The sequence below is a fragment of the Triturus cristatus genome, chromosome 2_2 (genome assembly GCF_964204655.1).
Source record: "Triturus cristatus chromosome 2_2, aTriCri1.1, whole genome shotgun sequence".
NCBI lineage: Eukaryota > Metazoa > Chordata > Amphibia > Caudata > Salamandridae > Triturus > Triturus cristatus.
Window position 1 is genome coordinate 208,820,610 of NC_140582.1, and position 25,639 is coordinate 208,846,248.

At 43.2% G+C, this 25,639-nt stretch overlaps 1 protein-coding gene across 2 annotated transcripts; it reads left to right on the plus strand.

Annotated features, from left to right (window-relative positions):
* The first annotated feature begins 3,669 nt into the window (after positions 1-3,669).
* On the plus strand, positions 3,670-24,560 carry HNRNPDL (heterogeneous nuclear ribonucleoprotein D like). 2 transcript variants are annotated; one of them, XR_014978083.1, is made up of 9 exons: positions 3,670-4,004; positions 11,114-11,282; positions 11,363-11,524; positions 18,763-18,894; positions 18,972-19,083; positions 19,508-19,681; positions 22,881-22,975; positions 23,374-23,477; positions 24,261-24,560. XR_014978083.1 is itself a non-coding variant. In XM_085641235.1 (8 exons), the coding sequence occupies exons 1-7, from the start codon at positions 3,889-3,891 to the stop codon at positions 22,949-22,951; spliced, it is 936 nt and encodes a 311-aa protein (XP_085497361.1). In that variant the 5' UTR covers positions 3,670-3,888; the 3' UTR covers positions 22,952-22,975; positions 24,261-24,560. The 2 variants fall into 2 exon arrangements, 1 of the variants encoding a protein (XP_085497361.1); XM_085641235.1 differs by lacking the exon at positions 23,374-23,477.
* Positions 24,561-25,639: the final 1,079 nt, after the last annotated feature.

Below are 25,639 nucleotides of genomic sequence, written 5' to 3' on the forward strand. Positions count from 1 at the left end.
TCAAATAAATATTGGCTGTTTGATGAAATAAATAGGGGTGATCATAAATAACAGGGCATAAATACAAGTGCAATATATACAGACAATTAAATACTTTGAGGCAATAAATACTGTACCAATAAATATTGTACACCATCAGGTCCTGTGGACCTATAAATATAGTGAAGCAATAAATAGGTAAAAATTCAATAAATACAGTACCCCCAATAAATAATTAAAAGTATACAGCAACCCTCATATAATCAGATGACACTTCAATTCTTATGGGCTGATTTGGCCCAGGCACAGCTTGTAGGGTTGTGGAAGGCTTGAGGGGGCTACTCCCTGGCTGGGACAAGGCTGAGGCCTAAGCTGAGGTAGATCAAAGGGGGGAATACCAGTGCCCTGGCTTTCTCTCTCCACACAACCTCTCTAGGTTAGTCCCAGTTCACCCCTTGCACAGTCAGGTTGGTTTCAGCACCTCCCTAGCCCCTTAGAGCAGTCTCTCAGGTCTCCACAGGGCCTTAGGCGCCCTCTACTCCACTTACTGCCCTTTTTCTGATGTTCCGACGCCGCTGGAGTCGTGTCGACGCCGTGAGGCGGTTCCGGTTCGGTCTCGGCGGCCTCGGCACAATGTCAGTTCTTTGACGACGCCGGCAGGCGGTTCCGGTCCGATGTCGGTGGCCTCGGTTCGATCTCGACCTCCGATTCGACGGCGTCGGGCAGTCTCTTCACGATGTCGACTTCGGGCGGCTCCGGTCCGATGGCGCTCTCGGCTCCGATGACGTCGGCCGGCCTGGCCTCGATGTCGACTTCCGGCGACTCCGGCGACTCCGGGGTGCGATCCTCACCCCCGACCTCCGGTGCTCCTCCTCTCAGGTTCCGGGCGACTCCGGAGTGCGATCCTCACTCCCGACCTCCGGTGCTCCTCTACCTCGGTCTCCGACGACTCCGGAGGGCGGACTTCACTCCTCCGATGACGCCGCTCACTCGACCTCGGTTCACTTCCTCCTCGACCTCTGGTATTCCTCTCGACCCCCGTCGGCGCCCTCTCACGACCTCAGGCGGCTCCGGGTACGACGTCTGCTACTTCAGTCAGCGCCGCTTCTCCACCTCGGGCTCCAGGTCTTCAGGCTACTCGACGCCGGACTCCAGGGAAACCAGTTTCCAGGTCAGGATCTTGCTGCTTTCTGCTTCTAAGGCCTGTTCCTGCTGTTCAGGTCCTTAGGATGAGTTTTTCTGTCTTCTTCCCACACAGGGCTACAGGCTGGGATCCATCAGTAGGGACAAGTATCAAGGGTGGGTTTATGGACCCCACTCCAGGCACAAGTTTCCACCCCTGCTGCTTCACTCCTTCCTCCTTCACTGTTGTGCTCCTCTCTCTTCACCAGTCAGGTGCCAACTGCCAGCTCCAACTGCCAACTGCCTCTCTTATCCTCCCAACATTCTAAACCGCCTCCAACGGTCACAGGGTTCTGGAAGCTCCTGGAATGTTCTGGAAGGTGCTGGTAGGTTCCAGTGGATGCTGGTGATGTCACAGGTGGCCACCATTTTGTGCTCCAGGCCCTCAGACAGAAGTTTCAGGGGTAGCTAAAATGGTTCCCTGAATCTGTAGCAACACGAAAAAGTCTGGTGGTTCCCAAAAAGGAAAAATTCAAACAGGGTTTGAGGCAAAAGTGGGACAAAATAAATAATGATGAGGAGGGACCACCCAAAGGGCTGACAGGTCTAACATGATGCATATGCCCCAAAGTAATCAATTGCCACATAATTAGTCGAGCGTTGCGCTGATCTTAAGCAACAGGAATAAAGTCGACAAAAAAATTAATTACCAGCTTCCTCGTCGCATCATTTTGAAGCTCCAATGGCACGGGGCGTAGGGAGGGGGCAGCTGTGGCCCAGGAGACGGAGTAAAGAGCAGCTGCTCGGAATGGGTAGCAGTTAACAAGGGAGGAGTTGCACAGCATCGTGCAAGAAGTAAAGGCGTGTTTACGAGCACTAGTCTGCAGCGAGTGAATGACGTCACTGGAGACTCAGTGGTTAAAAGTTCCAGTTACTGGCTTAAGTCTGTAGGTTTGAAGTAAAGGCGCCTGGTCCAGAATATTGTCAAAGATGTACAAGACGGGAATGACGGTGTGTTATAACAAGCGCTGGACACATGCCGCACCCGGCACACAAACAAAAACGTGCGAGTGGTGCGCTCCGCACTAATTAACAAGCAGCAGCTGTTTTCGGGAGTGGTGCGTGACTGCGCGCGCAGTCTGCTCTTTTTGGAAGCACAAATACTCGTGCTTGTGGCGCGCCCCTGCGCGCTCCCGCAAGGTGGATGCTGCCACAAGCACGAGTATGTGCTTCCAAAAAGAGCAGAACGACGGCTAAAGGCCCTCCTATGCAGCGCATGTGCGCTGCGTTGGAGAGACCTAAAAAAGGGGCATTAATGCATGTTTGGAGGCATCCGCACTTTGTTTTATACAAACAGACAAACGCTCGCAAGGTCCGGAAAATATGTGAGTCTTGGAAAATCTACTTTCTCCCACATTGCCTCTCCCAATCTGGTCCCTGCTCCTCAAAAACTTATTACTGGCTATTTTACAGTATGTCCTAGTGTTTTCTCACTACACTAAGTCATAATGTTCATTTTATCTCTGATTTTAATGTTTGTATCTGTTGTTAGGGCCACTGTATAAGATTGCCTTGTCTGAATGAGTTTTAAATGTGATGGTCTGTTCCGCCCTGCTCTTAATGATGCAAAGAAGTTACGGAGGCATCTCCATTGCAATGGTTTTAATTAACTGTGCAAAATCTAATAAAATCTGAAATCTAGTTTCTTCCCTCCTCCATTTCTCCTTTTACTCATCCCAAAACTCATTTTACGAATATGATGTCCCATATAACTTTCTAGACTCTTCCCTCTTCATTCCTATTTAATCCAACTAACAGATTCAAATTAACTCATATTTGCCTGTAATAATCCGCCACTAATTCTTTTTGGGTTCTGGAGTGGCGTGCTACTCGCCAAAAAGCACTTCCACGCCTCATCAGGGGTAGTAAGCACTAAATAGATACAATTACAATATATCAACTGCTCGGTTTGGAACGGACTAATTTACAATGAAGGGGCCCAAGAGCCAGTTGAACGGTAAGGATTCCGTGTTAATTATCATTTATTATATATTTGTATTGTGGGCGTTCGTCCACTCGCCACCAACTCTAATAGGACTGTGCAGTTTTCTGATTACCTTCAACGACCTAGTTCAAAGTAGAAAAAAAATCAAGCACCGTTTTCCATATTCTACTAAATCGAATAACCATGTAGCATAGCTTATGTTTGCAATAGGGAACGAGTGGTGTTACCGCCGTAACGCTGTGCTAATAAATGATCGTAAATCTACACTCGAGTGTCAGTAATTAAAACTATTTGTCATAAAGAAACCTTCAAATAAAAGTAGATTAGTGGTAAAACACAGCAATAAATAGGTTTTTCGTTTAAACATCTGTAAAAAAAAAAAATTGTATTTGCTCCAGCAAACTAACACTCTCCTGGAGGCACCTTGCGATTCCGGCTTATCACTTGCGCGAGGTAGAGCATTAACGTGGTCGCTCACTGGCAAAATAGCGCATGACTCCGCCCATTGTTTCTGTTGCGCACTAACGTCACTAAAAACGAGCATGCTGATAGGCTGAAACCTCGTAGTATAAAACCGGAGATCAGGCAACTCCCCGATCTTTTAAAGCCGCCATCTTATCTTCTGTGCGTTCTTGATTTTTTCGTCGCAGGATTCGTATTATTTTTAATCGGACCCGACCCACGCATTTATCCATCTCAGACGCGTGGACAACGCGGCATCTTCCGCTTTTACCCCATTAACGATTGACCGGGGCCCGTGGCTCCTTCCCGCCTCGGCCACCATGACAGAAATGGTCAGTTACGCAAATAACACCGCCGCCCCCGCCGGCGGGGCCTCCGTCGATGAATTCGCGGAGGGATCGAAGATAAACGCCAGCAAAAACCAGCAGGACGAGGGGTAAGTGGGTTAAAAGGAGAGGGGCGCGTGCCGCTGCTTGTGGGTTTGTCTCGCGCGCGAGTCATTCCGCGTTGCCGAGACGAGATACTGGATCTTTGTCGCTTTGTGTATTGATGACCTCCCCGCCCCCTCGGTGACGCGCTTTTGCGGGCAGAGGGGAGGGATGGTGCTGCGACGGTTGGGTTGACCTAGACGATGATGTAAGTCGGAGCTAATGGAGGGGGGGAGGTGGTAGCGCCCGTTCTTGATTGCACCTTCTGTCCTGTTAATCTTAAATATATTCCTAGGCTTTATCTCTTACACCACCCCCCCCCCCCCCCCCCCACGGAATTTCTGGGCTGGTAAATCCCAGGACCGTAAAAAAGCATTATTTTTTCTAAAATACTCTTTATACATTGAAAATATTTAATGTCTAGACTGAAAGTAGTACATTTACCTTCCCAGTGTCCACAAAACCCACTGGTGCCCTGTTTCTGAAGTTAAGCCGTGGCACTTGGACAACAGAGGCGCTTACGGTTCAGCCGCACTGTTACCTTGTTAAGGCGGCAGTCGCTTTTATTCAGGCCGTGACTAATCGCATGAGAATGGAGCTTGTTTTTGGGCCCGTACTCGGGCAACGTGAGCCACTACAGAAAACCCTGCATTCATCTGAGCGCGCGTTGATCTGTGCTGTCAGCCCTGATATTCTCTCCCCCCCCCCCCCTCTTAATAGCAAATATTGGTAGGTCTTGGCGCGACAATTGGGCAGCCATTTTTTTTCGCCCGCACTTATCTTTATCTCCTCCTTCATTCACTCAAGCTTTTTCTTAATTACTCATCCGTCTCATTTAATTTTACCTGCACTTGTTTCTCCAGTCTTTGGGATCATCGGTGCCTGCTTTTCCGTGTCAATGATTCTTTATTTCTTGGAAGCCTAGTAGCTAGAGGCACATTAATTTTAACCAGCTTGTCATAGAGGATAGATACTAACTATTGATAGTCTTGCTATCCATAACTAGACGGTTTGCCACATAGCGGAGGCCTACAGTCACAACCTTCTATAACCTCTTGGATGGCAGACCTCTCTAGCTAAGGCAATAGTTAAGGCTGTGTTTTAGTCTTTTTGACCATGTTTTACTATGCTCTTTCCTCTATTTTGGCTCCACTATCATTTGATTTTTTATTTTTTTACCTTTCAGTTCTTGGCTTTCCGTGTTAGGGTCTGTATGCTGTTCTCAATGTAGTACAGTATACTGATGGATTTACAACAGGGGTCTCAAACCTTTTCACTAATGAGCTATTTTTCTTGCATGAAACATCCAGAGCTACCAAAATTATTAGTGTTGTACACTTGAGACAAGAGTACATTAGGGCTACTCTGTGGAAGATTATCAGCCGTTATTACCTCCTCTGGAGTTACTACCTACCCTTTAATGAATTTAAACATTCCCTGAATGGCTCGACTACAGGATCTGGTTTTGGGTAAGCATGCACGTAGGTGCCCAGACGAGTAGCAGTGTCTGGAAGGCTTGCTAAAGCAGATGCTATTGTTGCGCGATGCTGGACCAGTGTTTATGTAGCGCATTGAAAGTGTGGATGAGTTTGATTTGTGCTTGTTTGTGCATTTGTAGCTACTGGAGATCCTTCGGGTTTAAGTGTGGCATCAAGGTTAAGTGTTTCTATCCTTCACGTTCTGAATGGGATACTACCGTATTTGATTTCTAAAAAAGAAAATTGTGCCAGGGCTCTTCTGAAAAGGCCACCGCAGCCTCACCTCTCATACCCTGCTGGCACTGCCAATGGCAGTACCACCATAACACCTACCCATCGCACGCTTCCTACAAGTGACCATTCAGGCTATTTTAGGTCACATGCAGATATCCTAATGGCATGAGGCCAGTATTCATTTTCGATGTAAATTGACTTAATAAACACCGTTGTGCCAATCTCAATTTTAAAGACAGCGCCCCCATGTGGTGGACTGACCTAAGACCTGGTGTGGACATTTAAGTGCAGATTACTGGCAACCACCAGTACAAATTAAGGACAGGAGGGTATACTTTGTGCTGTTTTTTTGGGTCCCACCAAGTTGGTGTTTTGTATTCCAGCTAGCTTGAAACCATGACATGCATGATGGTTTTCCTGGTGCTGATTGGGAGCCATTTGAAAGTCTTCACAGTATGGAATCCTTGAGGTGATGAAGGCATGGACTTGGTTATACATGTTGAGTTTGTTGTTGATGGTGGTCCCATGGTTTTTGGGTGTCAGTCCTAGCTCTGTTGGCTACCAGGTGGTGTACCTCTGTGGTGCTCTTACCGAAGATCACAATTTCAGTATTGACCGTCTTCACCTTTAGACAGCTTCATCCGGTGGGTGATCTCAGTTGTGCAGGAATTGAACTTGGTATGGCTACTGGGTGTCTTCGCGAGGGAGGGATTGAGTTGTCAGCGTAGGGGACGTTGATATTGTGGGAGCATATGCAAGCTAGAGGGATCATGTATGTGTTGAAGACGGTCAGACAGGATCCTTGCCTAACTGGATGTGGTTGCAGGCATCAAAGGTGTACAATGCTAGGCTGATTGACTCTTTCCAATCTGATATGAGTAAATCCATCAGTGTGCCCTTGGATTCACCAGTTTCATCCATTTTTCTCTGCTCACTGAGATGCAAATGTGTTGAAGAATTAATGTGACATAATACTTAAATTGGATAGTGGAGAAAAATAACTGGACATAAAGGGCGTGAGCACTAAAGGTCCATGAATAAGTCTTTGGGTGAGCCATGGGTGTTGGATCTAAGAGCAAACATTCAAGCCAGGCCAAGATGTAAATTGGACAACCGATATCGTGACAAAATGATTACGACTTAAATTGTACTGAACTATTCCTCCCTCCATCCCCAAATATGTGAGAAGATATTGTCCCTTGACATTTCCCCTGTACTGAATGGGGATGGGGAAGATCACTCCACCTCACCTCTAATTCCAAGCTAGCTATGCTGATTTTTTTTTTTTTTTTTTTTTTTTAAATACTGGGAAAGTCTTAGGTGATGTAAATCGGGGTCCGTGCTGTTTCACATAATTATGGTTCTCCCACACTTGCCACATAATTATCTGTTTAACCCCCGCCACCCAAATTAAATGATTCCTAGCCCAAACGGTTCAAAAGTTGTTAAAAATGCAGCAGCTTGTTGCTGTACCTTTGTATAGGTGGACTGCTAATCTTTCTGTTGCTTATGGCTATTTGAGTGTTAAACTGGCACTAATGGGGGTGTATGCAACCTATGCCCAGTCAGTGTTGGCAAGTGTAAAAAGAACAAAATACTATCAGAAAATATGCTGCATAATTTGGCTGTCTCATGCTACATACATCCAGATAAAATTGCAAACTAGACTAGTATTGCAAGCAAACTGACAGCCAGATATGCAAAGCCAATAACGCATGCAAAAGCAACGGGCTCTAAATAGTCGATTGCATGGGATCCGGTGATACGATCAGCAAAAAAAGGATGAACCGGCTATGGTGGGAATTAAAAACAAAGTCAATGGACATATCCATTATAACCAAATTGAGAGGAGCTCGCACCCACCTAAAGAAAGTAAAAAGAACATCAAAGGACCCACTGGAACTCCTTTTGGGCCAAATTACACCAAGATAGGTCAAACAACTCGGTGAAATTCTGGCGTGCCATAAATAGTCTTGGGGGTCGTGTCCTGAAAGTAGCCTCGTCAAACATACTGGAGTCTAGAATAGAACCTTTTTCTGAACAGTCACTTCAACGACTGGCAAGAACACACCCTGAATCAGGTTACCAGCACAAAGGGCAGCAAGACCTTGACAGTGGAACTCGCCTTCAGGCTGCTTCCGCAAAGTGCTTACAACGGACGAGGTTTCTCAAAGTCCAATAACAAAAAAGGGAACCGAGACAAAACCATGACAACCGCATTGAGTATAGCACAAATTGAAAGGCAGATTAAAAAAAAGGGTTGGAATGACGGGGCCCCAGGACCAGGCGGTATTCCTCCAGCTTTGTTCAAAGAGGATCCAGGCTTTTAAACTAGCTCCACTTTTCACTTCTATTTTAGCCAAAAAACACGCCACCCTCTTGGCGAGTTTAGATTCTTGTTCCAATCTTCAAAGGCGGGGACAAAAAATCCCCATGCAATTATCTGTTAGTTGCTTTTATTGACAATGAAGCAAAGTACTTTGCAGGGATTTTGCTAAAGTCACTGAGGGACTGGGCCGAGGAACACTCTAACTCCCCCAAACTGGCTTTACAAGCGGAACTGGCATTGCGGTTAACCATGACTCTCTCTCTTAGCACCAGACTGGTTTATATGGGGTTTATAGACTATAGTTCGGTGTTTGATAGTCAATAGGGCCAAGCTATGGCAGAAGCTTTTCGCACTGAACATCCCATATGGTTTACTGAGAGCCCTACAGCTACTGCACCAGGACACATGGGCCAGGATTAAGATTGGCGACTGTTCTAGACTGTCACGACCAATTTATTACAACAAAAGGACTCCAACAAGGATGTGTCTTCCAGCTACCACCTTTCACGTCACCGGCACAAATTAGGCTGGAACTGGGCATCTGTAAACCAACATTGGGTAGAATGATGAATTTCCTAATGTGCTGCCACAAGCGGAGTCATCAAGAGGGCAGCTTAGCGGAACACCTATGGTCCAATCTGAATACAAAATTATGGCAAGCGGAGCATCGCTATTTGTCAAGCGGGCTAAAAACCCTAGGTCTGAGAGATGTGTGGGACCTACATGTTAGCCAAAACTAGTTCAAAAGGCTAGCAAAAATGAGAGCAAAGAAACTCTCCTCAATGGAAGGCAAGGCTAGTCTCGCAAGAAGCCATGGTTGGATGACCCTTGCGTCATACAATCAGCTGACACCTCAGAGCTACCTAACTTGTACTTTTAACACACGCATTAAACTCCGTTTTTTAAAATAAGATTGGGGGTGATTAACTTGCCCTGCCATCTTCTCAAATGGAAAAGGGAACAAGCTCCAGGGCCATGTCGACTTAGTGGCAACCATAGGGAAGACATAATTCATGTACTGTGTCCAAGCCTTCTGAAAGAAAGGTCGCTCCTACGGACGGCCTGGAACAAAAAGTTAAATTGTGTGGAACAGCAGTATTGGCCTGCTTCAACCCTCGGAACACACTCTTAAACTGTGCACTGGTGAGGTTTATGGACTGCACAATAAAAAAAAACGTGTGGGGGGGTGTGTTGATCGCCACCTCAGCTAGCGGCGCAGATCCAAGGTCCTCCACAATAACCGGTAATTCTGCCCTGCGGGCACCCTGATATAAGAAAATTGTCAAAGCATAATTGATCTAAACAAAGGGGTGTGCGCATTGGCTGGACACCTTGGGTCTCAAACCATAACTTTGGACACTGCTGCCTTAAAGGGATCATCTCAAGCGCACCAACAAGAGCGCATGCACATGTAGGGGGCGGGTGCAGGGTTCCATTTTTATCAAGCCTATTAAGTGTCATATTTTTATCTTTTGTACCTTGCAAAGGTTTCTTTTTAAATCATGCAATAAAGTTTACTTTCATACATCCAGTGGTCTTGGATATAAGGTTTGATGTTGTAGGGAATTGGGCCCTCAATACGAGCCGCTGCTTCAACCAATTTCGTGAAATGGCAAACTAGGTTTGGGGGTGGCTCCATGGCAGATTCCTAAATATGTTGGCGGGTTGAAGTACTTGCTACATCTTCATGAACTAGACCATGTTTCTTGGGTATTGTAACAACAGCACAGTATAAAAGTATGTTTTGCAGCATAAAATCGGGTTTAACCGTAGCTAATCTCTTAAAAGTTACTCCACCCAGGTGGTGATGAGAGTATTGAGGTCTAATTAGCCACTGATTTCTTGACAAGGGTGGTAGGTATTGCTTATATGGGCTTGTAGATAGCATTGTACTAGATAAACTAATAGCTATGTAAATGACGTGTTGTGCTACCTCTACTTCTCATTTCGGAGTTTAGTTGGAACTCACGGTGGCAGATTAGACCCTGTTCAATGTACATATTTGAAAATTGAAAGTACAATGCCCCTAAATCTCCAGTAATGGATGCAGAAGTCAGCAATTCATTGGCTATGGCCAAAAGCTGTAGATGCGGATTAAGTGGGCAATAGCAAGAGGATAAAATGAGGTTAGCACGAAGTGATGAAAAGCTAGGCGAATATCCGATGGACTGTAAAAAAAAAAATGGCTGTCTTACCTCAGGAATGTAGGCTGTCCTGGTTATTTAGTGGAAAATTGGGGGTTAGCATTATATTGTTACAGCGTTTATATTGATGGAGTACTGGGCCTTTTTGCGAAACAATATAGGCATGTTATGGAAGGGCAAAACGCATTAAAACCAAATTTGGGGTTAGTTTAGTGGGTATGTTGGTTATAGGGTTATCTGGGGTGATAAATTCCCTACTAAGGCTCTTCTGGCGATTTTGCTGAATTAGCTTGCGCATCTCTCCAATTCCCCGCACCCCCTACTAAAAAAAAGTATTAAACACGGTCTGTTAATGTGTGATGCATTGTGTGGACTGGAACAGTTCTGATTGATATACCTAAATGAAGCTTCTTTTATGTGAGCAAATGAGCAAGGAAGTACAAGGCAATTAATTTGAAGCCTGTCTGAACTATAGTCTGCTACATAAACTGCTGATTGTTGTGGTATTAGCATGACTGAGGGCCAATAGTGTTGTGAATGAATTTACATTGCAATACCCACCCTTGACAAGTCCAGCCCTCCATAACTTACCCTGAAAATAAAAGCGGTCTAATATTGCGGCCATAGATTGGGGTTACACATCCCATTTTAAGTGTGGGTAGTTGTTTCTGTTAAGTTGCTACCGTGCTCTGCCAGGGAGTCTGGTTTGCACTAATTGGGGTTGTGCTAGAAGCATGATGTGGGGTTCAGTTGCATGTACTTCTCGGTTGTGGTTGGTAAGTAAACGGAACCATGTGTTTGTTAAATGGATGGATCCAGATTCTCCCCCCCCCCCTCCCTATTTGACGTCCTTATGCATTGCTCTATAGTATCAGTTATGAAGTGCCTATTTGTTCTCTATTTTAAATTGTGGATTTTTATTTTTAATGCAGCAAAATGTTTATTGGGGGCCTGAGCTGGGATACGAGTAAGAAGGATTTGACGGAATACTTGTCTAGGTTTGGTGAGGTCGTGGACTGTACCATCAAAACGGATCCAGTCACAGGACGATCAAGGGGCTTTGGATTCGTGCTTTTTAAAGATTCTGTCAGTGTAGATAAGGTCTGTATTCTCTCAGCCAGGCCAACTACATAGTTGTGAGCATGAACAATGTTTACAGGTGTCACTTCTGGCTTTTTCAGGTCTTGGAACTAAAGGAACACAAACTGGATGGGAAGCTGATTGATCCTAAAAGAGCTAAAGCACTGCAGGGGAAAGAGCCCCCGAAGAAAGTGTTTGTTGGTGGCCTGAGCACAGACACATCGGAAGATATGATTAGAGAATATTTCGGGGCTTTTGGAGAGGTATGTGCAGAACATTCTGCATCTACACTATATTTAGCCTTTCCTCTTTTCAGTTTCTATTTTTGGTAAATTCTGGTGGTTTTTTCAGTGTTCAAGTAATTTAAAAAAAACAGTTGTTGCATATTTTCGCACCATTTAAAACAGTGTTTCGGTGTTTATGGAATGTTTTGCTTTTATTAATTGCTTTATGCACTGATGGCGCATGGCATATAGACAGTGTACGTGTAGTGTATATGAAGTCCAAATACATTTTTGCAAATTTGACTTGTTGCAGTACACCATACAATACTTCTTCATTGAGTCTTTGTCCAGTGCGCGCTCTTTCCCATGCAGACTTTTTCTGTGAAAAGGCCCTCAACATTGGCACTTGAGACGGGCAATGCCAAAACAGCCAGTACACAATTTGTTAACTCTGGCCATTGACATAGCTTTCCATGCCAATACTGGTGCAGATGAAGATTGAGATTCTCAGGGCAGGATCTGCAACATTTGCATTGAACTGGTCACTTATGCCCTCTGTCAAAATGAAGCTGCATTTTTGAAACTACATTCCCCTTTACGGAAGGGATCTAGAAATTGCACTGAGTACCACATTGAGGTTTCATTGACTTCAAATGCCATGGTTGGTAAAGGGACATTTCTAGGCTTCATTGCAAGCCATTTCTCATTCATTGTAATATGAAAGTTCATGAATTGCTCTTCAACATTGCTTTGCTTACCAAGTTGCAAGTGCTCCAACTTGGAACATGTTGCAGTGCCAGTCACTAAAGGTTGCCCAGCCTACTCTTGTGTAGATTTCACATCTACACCAATTATGCTGAACACTTTGCAGACAAGGGTTTTTACAGACTCGTTTTTTTATGTCCACTGCCACAGTTATGTTTTCCTGAATCTAAGAATGCAGTAGTTACTTTTTTCACATCGCTATGCTACCAAAGATCTCCCATTTCTTGCCTTTGCCGTCAACACTCAGCAAAAATTCTGTAAACAGTCGCCACATGGATAATATAGCATTCATCGCCCCTTGGACTGAGCGCCATCATCTAAGTGACAGTTGAGATGATGCTTTTTTTTGATGCCGCACAAAATTAGAAGTGAAAGAATCCAACCCTTCCAAAATATCAAATACGATTGTTTGATATTTCCTGATTGTCTACAGTTTACAAAATAGTTAAGCAAGATCTAAAACATGCTTCTAAACCCTGCATCTTTAGACCAAAGACCACAAAACTGAAAAGCAAGAAAACAATATTTTAGTGGCATCCCTAAACAAAAAACTCAAGCAGAATGTTAGCCCAGTCTTTCTTGCTGCTAGCTTGTATAAGTCACATTGTATTGGCTCCTTCAGGAAAAAATAAATAAGCATTTACAATGCAATGGTGTCGGCATTGTTAAAGTTAGAGCTATTGGCATTGCTCGTGACATTATTTTAAATGTTTTTGTCTTTAAAACATTTAAAGAAACTGCATTGTTATTTACAATGTCAATAGCTTAATCACACTCAAATGCACTCTTATTCCGGGGAAAAAACAGAAGCGGTGTATTGTCTATGATCCTAAAACAAGATTTCTCCTTCTCAAACATGAGATTATTGACCCACAGCTAGTTTTAATCTTTTCAGCGATAGATAGTATCACACTAATATTATCCTCTGGTAACTCCTAAATACTATACCCCTTCATCCTCTTCTTTAAACCACCCCATCCCCCCACGGATTAAATTTCGTTTAATCTGCATGATGTATAAACAAATGACATGTATGTAAATCGCTTCAATACCAGTTGGTGAAGAGGCACTATAAATAAACATTGTAAATAAATAAAATGCACTTTATGAATGTTTATAAACAGTGTCCGTGATAGAAGGTATCTGGCAGTGATTATGTGATACCATATGTAGCTGACCCTGCTTTATTGCCTAATCTTTACTGTAGTAGGCAATTCACATGTATGATCAGTAGCCACAGCATGGAAGAGGGGCGGTGGCTCACCTGCTGCTGCAGTCTAGCCCTGTATTCAGATACCTGGACATTCATCCTCAGCACTGCTAAATACCAAAAAGAACGAGCATGGAGCCGGCCCAGTACGTACTTCCTGCCCAAACAGTTTCCTGCTGTGTATGGCAGCCTGCAAGCCCGACTGGACTTTAGCGCGGTTTCCGCTGCGTGGCAACTCCTTTCCGAAGCAGCAATGTCCCGCAAATGCAACTTTAAAGCAAAGGAAAAATAAATCTGCAAATATATTTAAAAAAAAATAAAACAAATAGAGAAAGATGACAAAGGGGGCACTTTGGAGATAATTTTTATAGTGTAAGGTTTTCCCGTTTTCTAAAGCTATACAATTATACAGTCCTATTTAAAACGTATTGCAAAGGTGCAAATCTGTTTCTAAAGAAATACCAACTACTTTATTTTTTAATGTGTTAAACGAGTGAAATGTTAGCGCGCGCTCGTCTTTCACCCAAGATGGCGGCGACATTTAACCAGTACGGAGGAATTATGGTTTAGCCCTTTCCATTGGCTGGCAACTGGGATTGCTGAGTGGTGTTGTTCGCATAAGTACCAGTGGAAGGTACTGGCTCTGGTAGAGGTATACGAGTGATAATTTATAGGAAATTGGACGAGCTGAGCCAGGACCCCTCTTTACTTTAAGAGCCCAAGGAACAAATTTAAAAACAAGCTGACAACGCGCTCAGGAGGGAAAAAGATGTCCCGCAAGTAGGGAGACCAGTTTTTAAGCTGATTAACTAGGGGAACGCTACGGACCCGCTCATCGCTACGCCGGAGAGCACCATGGCAGAGGCAGTCATGGAAGCTATACAGCGGGATATAGCTGAGTCAGCTGCGAATCAAGTGGAATCGCTTGCAGAATCACGCCATCAGAGCCATGAACACCACTGCCTTTCTCCGAGGTCAAGCAGAAATGCCTCGGAGAAACGCAGCGTCCTTTTCGGATTGGGGGGCGTGTTTTTCTTTCTCTCCTCTTCCAATTGGCTGGAATGTTTACATTCCAGAGGAGAGAAAGAAAGTAAACACGCCCCTGAATCCGAAAAAGACGGGACTTAAACGGACAGACTCCCCTCTTCTCCAATGGCTGGCCTCCGTTTAGGGAGCCAGCCAATGGAGAAGAGGGGCGGGTTCAAGCCCTGTACTAAAAATCATTACATCTCGCGAGCGAGACTGCGCAATCGCAGCCTTCGGTAGCCAAGACCTAAAAATGACTCCTTTTTTTTTTTTGTTTATTTTTCTTTCTTTGAATGGCATTTAGTTTGTGGTTGTGCAGGTGCTTTTTCAGTGTTTGTTTTCACTGATGAGAGGTATTTCTCTTTCCGTGGTGTTTTATCAGTTATTATAGGTTTAAACCTAAAACGGGACAGTCTAAATATAGTAGAGGTTTTACCAGTCAGTACATTCTACAGAGCTTGCAGGCTTTAACTTTAACTGAATTCTTCGCCCTGGCTCCTCCAGAGTATTAAGTATTATTGGTTCCAGTTCACAAACTTCTTAGCACAACGTTGTTGGTGCTACATTCTTTGCAACTGGAAATTCTTAATTACAATTTCAGATCACCTCTTCAAATGGGCATTATGGGGCAATTAGTCAGTCGATCTTAAGTGGGTAAGCCTTAATTCATCAAGACATTAATTAGAATTTTTCTTTATATTGAACGAGCACAGAGTTTAAATAATTGTATTAAAATTTTAGGTGGAAAAATGTTTGCTTTGCACATGTTCACCATTCAATTAGATGCTGCACCTGGGCTTCATAAGTTAATTTCCCTCAAATGCTTGTTTTTAGGTCTCGGGGCCATCTGGTCGGCAGTCCGGAGATTTAATGACTTGGAGAAGAGGGGCTTGCACCCGCCCCTCTTCTCCCCTGTTCTCCATTGGCTGGCCTCTTGAATGCTGGCCAGCCACTGGAGAACAGGTCAGTCACTCTGTTGAAGGCCCGTCTTTTTCGGATCGGGGGGCGTGTATTTTGCGTTCCGTTTCGTTAAACCGCAAAACACGCCCCCGAATCTGAAAATGCCGCTGCCTTTCTCCGAGGCATTTCTGCTCTGCCTCGGAGAAAGGCAGTGGTGTGCCTTTTGCTCTGCCTTGTTGGGAGTACTGTTGCTTTAACAGCAAGCCGGCAGAGAACGACGCCTTTAAAACACAGCGGCTGCCTCTACTGGGAACAGCTGTGTCTGCGAGCTCTCAGTCCGCTGCTCTGAAAACCCAGGGAAGGTACTTCGTTTTCGAGGCCAGCTTCAAGCTCTTTCCCAACATGGTAAGAGTTCAAGGGGAAGTTTGTTCGGTAAACCGGGGCTGGGCGATTACAATTTTATTGAAGGAGTAAATACGTTATATCCGTGCGCTCTGTGCCAATCTGTAGCAATTTCATGTTAAAATTACCTTATTTCCGCAATTTTCAGCGATCTGTGTTGCCTCCGTGCTGCTGACTAGATTCGTCTTTCGGGGGTCATTTTGGCGTATGATCTACTCTAGGGGTTGGAACGTGGAGCTGTTAACGCTAATCAGGATTGCATTGCGTGGGTGTCTGTATAGGACACATTTACGGTCAATAAGTACATCTGTTGAGTGTGTGCGTGTTCTTTATTTTAATGAACGGAAGAAAATGTCATTTAACTACACGAGGGGAGAAGCTGTTAACTGATATTTCAACAGTCAAGTGGCCATTTTGGGTGTGATGGAGGTCTTACATTGGATTTTGGGAGGGAAATGGTGAGCCCCTACGAGGATGTTGATAGATTAAGGTCCAGTCTTTCTGTGATGCTACTGAACTGCTGCGCGTGAGACAGCAAAATGACCGGTCCGGCCTCGAAAACCAGACCGGTAGCCGCTTTCCTGTCGATTAAATTAAATATGAATCTTTTCACCCGTAAAACGCGCCCTTTTCGTCTCTGGCGTCGGTTTCCGCTATTTGAAATTCATTTAAATCGGATCTCCATAGTTTTATTTTAGCAGGTAAACGCATTAAGAGGCGTCTACTTTTTTGGTGGGAGGGTGCTTTTGAGGGGCAGATCCTGTCGGTTGTTTGAGGCCTCCTCACAGGTGTCTGAGTGTTGGTACAACTGTTTGAGGCTTGCCACGCCCCTGGTGTGTTGTAGAAACTCTACACTTGCGGAATTTGAAAGATCTTCATATCTGGCACCGGGGGCTGGGAGGGGCAACTCGTGTCTGCTTAGAAGAGCGATTTCACTAGTACTTGGCCAACGTCTGGTTTTTGTCCCTCAAGTTTCCCCGTCTCTATTTCGTTGCCTTTTAATTAAAACACATCTGCCTTACTTGCGTGGGCGAAAGGTCGCTTTGTGTCCCACCGTCTTTTTCTTTCAGGAAATGGGTGGTATTATTATTAAAGTTATTCTGATCCGTGCATTTTTAAGGGGAGCTTGAAACTGCACTTCCCCTCCCATTTAGACTGTAGTGCTTGTCATATTTCTATAGCGCTTCCTATCCATGAAGGAGGTATTGAAGCGCTTTATGGCGAGTAACATGGTATTCGGAACACTAGGTTAGTGCTTAATCCAGTGGTTATTGGTGGCTATTACGATATATCTTGTGCTCCAAAGGAAACCATCCAATGCCTCTCCTCCTGTTTCTTTGTGTAACAATTAGTAGGGGCTATATGAGGACGCACAAAAGGTGGGTTGAGTGGCGCTTCCGTATTAGATTGGTTATGGCTTTAAAGGAGGGGTGGTTGTGAGCTATGAAATGTGGTTAGGCAATTTGCAGAAACAGAATAAAAACAAGCATTTACAATGCAACGGTCTCGGCATTGTTAAAGTTAGAGCTATTGGTATTGCTCATGACATTATTTTTGTTTGTTTTTGTTTTTAACAATGCCGTTTATTTAAATGTTTTGAAAACAAACATAAACAAAAATAATGCCATAAGCAATGCCAATAGCTCTAACTTTACCAATGCCGAGACCGTTGCATTGTAAATGCTTGTTACTGAGGGTGCAGGAGCCACGTGTTGGGCGCAGGATTCCAGGAAACGTTTTAAACCAGGATCTACCAAGAATGCCCCTTTTGGATCTAAAATAGTTATATTGTAAATGTCTGACTCGATGGTATCCTATGTTAGGGGTCGATCTGTTAACTAGCCAATAGTTTTTTCTACAGGCCTATCCAGAACTCTTCCTGTATTTTAATGTGTTAACAGAACACTAACCTTACTGTCATTCATTAACATTATTTATAGCGTGCTCGAAGATTTTTCTTTTGGCAAACCTTATTTAAGAAGTTAACTGCAGTTTTACTCATTTGTTTAACCATATTGCTGAGCAAATTGGCAGCATTTGGTTTAAAGTCCTTCTCTTCATTTGAACCGTTAGCACAATATAAAAATGGTGCTGTGGTATTAGCATGACATGCATTCCATATAAAAAAGCTCTTGCAAATTACCTAGCATCTATAGACCAATAGTGATTTCTGACTGAAATTTTCGCAAAAAGTGTTGTGGTACACTCACACTCCGGAGTCTACAGATGGATAAGTTTTCATTCAGATCAAACTGCCATTGAGGATTCCTCCCAAGAACGAATCAAAGCAAGGTTTGTTTCTTGCCCATTCTTATTTGCTCTGTATATTGAAGATTCGTCACCCAGGATGAATCTGATAGCAGGAGATGCAACTGACCATGGCACTCGTCCATTGCTCAGCCTGATTATTACTACTATTGATGTCGTTCTGTTTGACTTAGCACTTGAAAGGATCAAAATATTTAGTTTACAATCCTATGCAACCACTCCTCCGCCAATCAGGCGTTTGGAGGAAAATTTAAATGTGTTCATCATACTTTTGCAGGATAAAGTAGATTATAGAAAAAATGACGCCTTTCTAGGAAGAATCTTTCACTATGATCTTGACTATAAAGATAACCCAACAATGTGTCATGGGTGTGGCACGTGGAAAGGGCCTAAATTAGTTGTATAATGTAGGGACTATGCATTTCACACAACTATTTATTTCATGGGTGTAATAAAATTTTGCATTGAATTGATCCGATATTTAAAACAAAGCTTGATTGAACTTGACTGAATTGGCTAAAGTGACCAGTTTGTTACTTAGCCTACAGCGGCATGGTTAATATCACATTGTCCTATGGGAGCACTTCTTTAATATTGGCAAATGTAGATGATGCCTCTTTGTGGATGGGTGCATTAAGTCATTTTTGGGCTCTTTGTTGCTTTAATTGTACACTATTGAACTTCCTTCTAACTGGCTTCATTATAGATAGAGAATATTGAGCTGCCAATGGACACAAAGACAAACGAACGGAGGGGTTTCTGCTTCATTACGTACGCTGATGAAGCACCGGTGAAGAAATTATTAGAAAGCAGATATCACCAGATAGGATCTGGAAAGGTATGGAAATTCTAAAAATGCTTTGTAGCATGCTACTTCTGTGTACACTGTTTTAAAACTCTTAACTTTCATTTCAGTGTGAGATTAAGGTAGCACAACCCAAAGAGGTGTACAAGCAACAGCAGCAACAACAGAAAGGTGGAGGTAGAGTCGCACTTGCGGGGCGTGGTGGCAGAAGCCGTGGTCGAGGTAATTTTCTAGCTTAATTTTGTCTGGTTTAAATGTGTTGATTATGAAGCAGGAGTGCTGTTTTGGGATATGGTGTAATTGACTTTTGAATGGGGTGCAACTTGTGGCTACTAGTACATTAGCTGGAGACTGGCAGAACTTGCGTTAGCACCCATAGTGCAACCGTATTTATAGCTTTAATTTCATATTTTAAGTTTGTTTTTCGGTATGGTTGCTTTAGTTCACTATTCGTAGGGATTTAAACTAGACTCGTTGGACTGCTATATATGGGTTTTGCATGCCTCTGGTTTTATGTTAGATTGTGTAGATTTTGTTCACCCTGATTCTGAATACCAAGTGAATGGCAATTCCAACAGTGTATAAATAGTCGTCAGTCACCACTCAAGGATTGTTGCATGACCTTTTCAATTACATTTTTCACAAGGTCAAAGTCAAAGCTGGACTCCTGGCTATAACAACTATTATGATCAAGGTTACGGAAGTTACAACAGTAGTACTTATGGCGGTGACCAAAGCTACAGTGGATATGGTGGCTACGACTACACAAACTATGGCTATACAGGTTATGGATATGGACAAGGATATGCAGACTACAGTGGTAAGTTGCATGTGCTCTAGTTAAAAAAAAAATAAAAAAAAAAAAAAAATCACGGGTGCCATGGCTAAGATTTGTCATTTTGTTGCAGTGTGTATAAACTTGTAATGTGTTAGGTTAACACTTTCCTGTACATGTTGCTTAGTCCTTATACTCCGAATGTGTAAAAAACAAAACTGCTAGATAATGATGGCATACGTGCTTTATATTGAATTACTTCTTGAATGTGCAGTAAAAGACATTCCATGCATAAATGGTCCAACTTTGCAGTAGAATGAGTGCTATATAACTCCAGTGAGGTATGATAAAGAGCAGACTCCAAGAGCATAGTATATTAGTTGTATCAGCACCGGTAATCAGTTTGCCTGTGCAGGTGATGCTCGGTTGAAAAGTGCATAATAGTGACCTAATCCATGTATTGCTGTTGTGGCTGGTAGGTACTGTCCAGCCTAGTTTCACCAGTTTTTAAATAAGAATGTGATCTAGCCTTAATAAAAGTTAATGCAGCTAAACCAGTGTTTAAGAGAAAGTAAACTCTTAACCAAGGTCACAAATTATACGACGGAAAAGAATACAGGGATAAACCCGTTAACCCAGGTGAGACTGGGTGAAGTTTGTATCAAAACGACATCTCTGCTGGAAAGCCTTAGAAAAAGGCAATTTCAGGGTAGTAGCAAATCACACAAGGGAGGGAACAAAGGGAGACCACAACAGGATTGGTGAGGAACAAGGTAATTTTTATATAAGTAGTTATATCAGCACTACCATATAATTAAATATAAACGGTGACCGTACCACACAAGTGTGCAGTGAACGTGCAAGTGACAGTGGACGGCGCAGTGACACATGGGTGAATGACATGGCGTGAACGTCGCAATAGAAAAAAATAACATGGTCAATACAAAATATATATACAATGTCGGTATGTGACAATTGATTAAATTAATTTGACCACAATAGTGCCAAAGTTCTGCACTGGGTAGTAGACCATTTCAACCTGATCAATTACAGGTCCTAATCAGGACAGAAGGTCCCTTAATTTCGAAGTACTGCAGAATGCTGAAAACGCGATGGCCTGGGAGGTTCAGTGGGGAGGGAACGTTCCGGCACAGAGAATCAATCTTGCTGGAACCAATTGGTGGTCCCGATTAATTGCAGAGACCAGCATGAGGATGCATACGGGTATGAGGAGATCCAATCTCTGGAAAAGTCCACGAGATCCTGGAGTGGAAGAGCTGAGAATTGGCAGCCAGCTCCAGGGGTCAGGGCTGTAGCCAGAAATTTCCACCCGGCAGACTCTTAACTAGTCCTCTGCCACCTTTTCCATGATTCACTGCCCCGCCTTGAATCTCTTCCACCCAGCAGCATAATCACTAACTTCACTGGCTCGTAGCTGTCTACAGCCTGGATCCCTGGAGCTAGCTGCCAATTCTGAGATCTTCAACTCCAGGATCTCGGACACTTCCATGGATTGGATCTCCTCATACCCATATGCATCCTCCTGCCGCTGTCTGCAATTAATCAGGACCACCAATTGGTTCCATCACCCTTGATTGATTCTCCGTGCCGGACCGTCAAACGTTCCCTCCCCCACTAGACCTCCCTGGCCACGGTGCTTTAAGCATTCTGCACTAATGACCTGTAATTGATCGGGTTGAAACGCAGTCTACTACCCAGCTCAGAACTTTGGTGCTGTTATGGTCAAATTAATTTACTCAATTGACACATACTGACCTTCTATATATTTAGTAATATTGACCATGTTTTTTCCATTGCGCCGTTCCCGCTGTCCTTCACCCATGTCACTGCGCTGTCAACGGTCACTTACATGTTCAGTGCACACTTGTATGGTTGTGCCGATATAACTACTTGTATAAAAATTACTTTGTTCCACTCACCAATCCTGTTGTGGTCTCCCTTTGCTCCCTCCCTTGTTACTTGCTTCTACCCTGAAATTGCCTTTTTCTAATGATTTTCAGCTGAGACGTTGTTTTAATGCGAATTATACGACTGCGGAGGACCAAACCAAATGGCAAAATGCAACACCTTTTGTGATAGTATTACTTCATTTTGTCAGTTTTACACATGTTGACACTCTTAGCAAAGATTTCATCTCATTAATACCATTTTATTGCACAAATAGGAATACTCCGGAAAAAAGTTGACCAGTCAACTTTTGGGAAGGACCTTCCACTGCATGGAAACGTGTTAAAGTTTCTAGTAACTTTTGATCTGTTAGAAATTAAACTACTTTTTGTTTAAAATCTGTGGATTATTCAGTTGGTGGATTATGTAGGAAAAACGTAATCGCTGAACAGAACTTTCGCAACATCACAATTCCAGAGGCCCTTGTCTTAACTTTGGGGGGGGGGGGGGGTCAGTAGTTTAATAACTTAACAAGTTCTACTACATCAATCCCTGGTTCTATATGTGGGTCCGAACTAAGGCCTTGTTTATGAGGGAGGGGGCTATATAAAAGGCCCTATTGGTTTTGTTAGTGCTCCTTTTGGGGGGGGCTCACTGGGACTAACTTTTGGGGGGGCTCTCACATACCTTAATTTAGTCCCTTCACTGTCCACATAACCCTACGGTGTAGTTACTTTAGGGAAAAAGTTGAATTTAATGGCCGTATGCATTGCGGTATTTTGAAAATGTCAATTGTATAGGCATTTTAAGAGGATAGATTCGACCCAGAAGAGTCATCGTATAGTCTTAAGGAACTCATGCAAACGTTTTCAGCAGGAATTTTTGCACACTGACGTTTTAACCAGTTCTCCTTTGCATTACTTGGTCCGTGGCCCCACACAGTACTGAATATTTCCTGGCTTTGTCATTTTAAACTGATCTGAGTGGGTTCCGCGGGCATCATATGTCGCTCCTGGTTTGAAAAATGTCATTGCCCGAAATGTTTGTCAGAATCGGTCCAGCACATGGACACTGTGCTCTTTGGCTGGAGACCAGGTACAAATCCCCACGCCCTTAGGCCGTTAATCTAATTTACTTTTCGCATTTTTGTTGGACCTGGGACAAAATACATTGTGAAGCTACTCTTAATGCTAGGTGGTATGGCCAAAGGGACGCCTTGCGGTTCATATCATATTAGTAAGGCATGTTAAGTGAGGCCTTAAGCTGCAATATCCGGTACATTGAGGACATACGGTTATTAGAAGCTTGCGTAATCAATTTGTTTTTATTTTTACAGGTCAGCAAAGTACCTATGGGAAGGCAACCAGGGGCGCTGCCAATCACCAAAATACCTACCAGCCATATTAATTACATTGCAGTATATGAAAGCAGGTGGGTAGTTGAGTACAAGCGTCACTTACTTGTTAATGTAACTTAATTAAAGATCAATAGACAAATGCAAATAAGTGAAAACATCTCGTGTACTTTGATATTTTTGACCTAAACGTCTGTTAAAATATTACACCATCCTTTTTTTTTTGTAACAAAAACGTGTTTTACTTAAAATGTGTCTATAGATCTTTAACTTGGTAAATTACAATCTAATTTCTTTAGAGTACTTCAGAAAAACATTAAGGGGTTTTTCTGTTCATTTTTTGTACCAGATGGTCTAGAGGAATAAATAAACTTTTTAGAACTATTAACAGGTAAAGTACTGAAATGGGTACAACTTAAGGAAACAAGAATGTTGTCTTCTAACTCTGACATTATACCTTGTTTGTACCCGCCAGCGGGAACTTCATTGCAGGCCGTGTGTCACCCTGACCACGTCTATCTCTGGGGTCGCACGTTGCTGGCTGAGCTCAAGGCATACATCAGAAAACGCTGTCCTGTGGTATGGTCTCTTCCAACTTCATGTACCAGCGTAAAGATTAAAGTGGAAAACTCCAGACTTTGGCTTCTTTTTTAAATCTTTCTGGAAATGATTAACTTTTTTAATACAGTTTTTTACAGGAGTTTTAAATGCATAAGTACCGTTTTTACAGCTTAATCATTTTGCTCTTTTGTTTAGTGTTTGTATTTCAATTGTGGAGCCTCATTTTAAGTGTGCATTTAGGATTTAATGCTTGCGTTTCTTTTTTATAGCCTATAGTGACATCCGCCACCGATACCAGCTTAGTAAATTGGAAGGTTTTAAGATTCTATGCACTTCAAATAGCACTCCTCGGCTTCAAACATTTAATTTTATCCATCTGTCCAGAATGGGGTGCTCTTTAAAGCTGTTTAATAGACCTTCCCCCCCCCCCCCTTAGAATTTCTTCTTCACCTAAGTATGGTGGTATATAGTCCTAAACAATCTGTTTTAGTGCTTGAGCAATGTTTGTAGACCTTATTTTTGTCCCAAATGTTCCAGTTTGATTTCCCTCGTGAATGAAGTGCACACATGGTGATTTTGCCACTAAATGGTGGTTTTACCCTTCCTTCCCACAACAGTTCATGTTCACTACCTTAGTTTGTCTTTAGGCCATTTCATACCCAGCCATGAATTAAATTGGATAACCATGAGGAAAATGTTTTGAAGTGCATATGATCTTTACAAATTGACAGTAATGACCTTTTGTTAAGATTGCATATTGTCACAGCAGAGTGAATCTAATCCTGCCCTTCTTGGTTTCAGGTGGGGTTATCCCAAGGAGTTTGGGAGAGCATCAGCCTGAGTTCGGAGGGTGGTCTTCGAATGACTCAAGAACTGTTTTGTAAAAACATCCTTCGCAAAGAATTGAAGTGTACATATCGTCTCGACTAGGTTTTTTTTTTTCTGTGGTTTTTACTTTGACCATCTGACACAACATGGAGTTTTGTTTATCCCAATTTTATTTGTGTATTTCATGTGAAATGATTCTGAAATAAATGGATTTCTGTGATTGTCAGTGCTCATGTTCTATACGAAAGTTTGTAATAAAACAATTTGTTTTAAGCCCTGGTTATTTTACTTGAACTGGTAAAACGTTAAGATTGTGGGAGGAGGAAAGGGATGTTGTGGCCTAGATGGAGGGTGCAAGTCAGTGCATGGAATTTCGGCCCTAATACTGGTCGTCATAATAGATCTGTGCATGGGGAGATAGGCAGTGTTGAAGGCTCTACCACATTGTTGCTAACTTTGTCCCTCTGGTGCAGGTTAAGACTCTTGCTCTACCCCATAATACATATATATCTTTATTTCCAGGCTCCCTTTCTCCCCCGTCAATTTATCTGTATGTGGTTACGTTTAGTGGTAATGCTTAAGAAGTGGCTGTCTGAACTCCCTGCTCTATTTTGCCTCCTTGGTCTTGCAAGTATAGATGGTGCATGGCAGTCTGCTGCACTTAATTCTGAAGCCGGTTCCAACAATCAACTGGGCAAATGCTGCCAGCTTTTCTGACGGGGAAGAGGTGGTAATCTGGTGATTATCAATATGGAGGGTTGTTTCTTTCCTGGCCTCTGTGGCGTTCTTCGCCTCAGTTTGTGTAAAGCTTCAAATGTAATTCCCTGGTTTAGTAGGAATGTAACCCTCGCAAGGAACTTGATAGACCTCCCCATTAAAATTTTTGCTGATCAGTTGTTGCCTTCTCTAGTCTATTTTATGTAATGTGCCCCTTCGGGGTGTTGGTCATGATGGGTGTACAGTGCAAATGGCATTATTAGGTTACACCTAGTTAATGTTGTAGTGCCCGAAAGGTAGGTTACCACAGTTCTCTCAGTTGGATCCCTTAGTCTTGCAACCAAATTTTAACATAACCTTGAAAGTTGGAAAGCAGGCGATGCCACACATTGAGCAGAAGGTTGAAGTGCGGGTGTATCAAGAAGGCACAAGTTGATAATGTCCTTTTTTTTTTTTTTTTTTTTGGGTGTACTTTGCCACTATACCAGTCTACCTATCCACGCCCACTTTGACATTATTTGCATGCACAGACTCGAGAGATCTGTGATGCCTATGCTAGTGCATTTACCAGCCTAGATGTAATGCGGGGGGGGGGGGGGGGGGTTGTCTTCTGGCTTAAGGAAAGATTGGAGCAT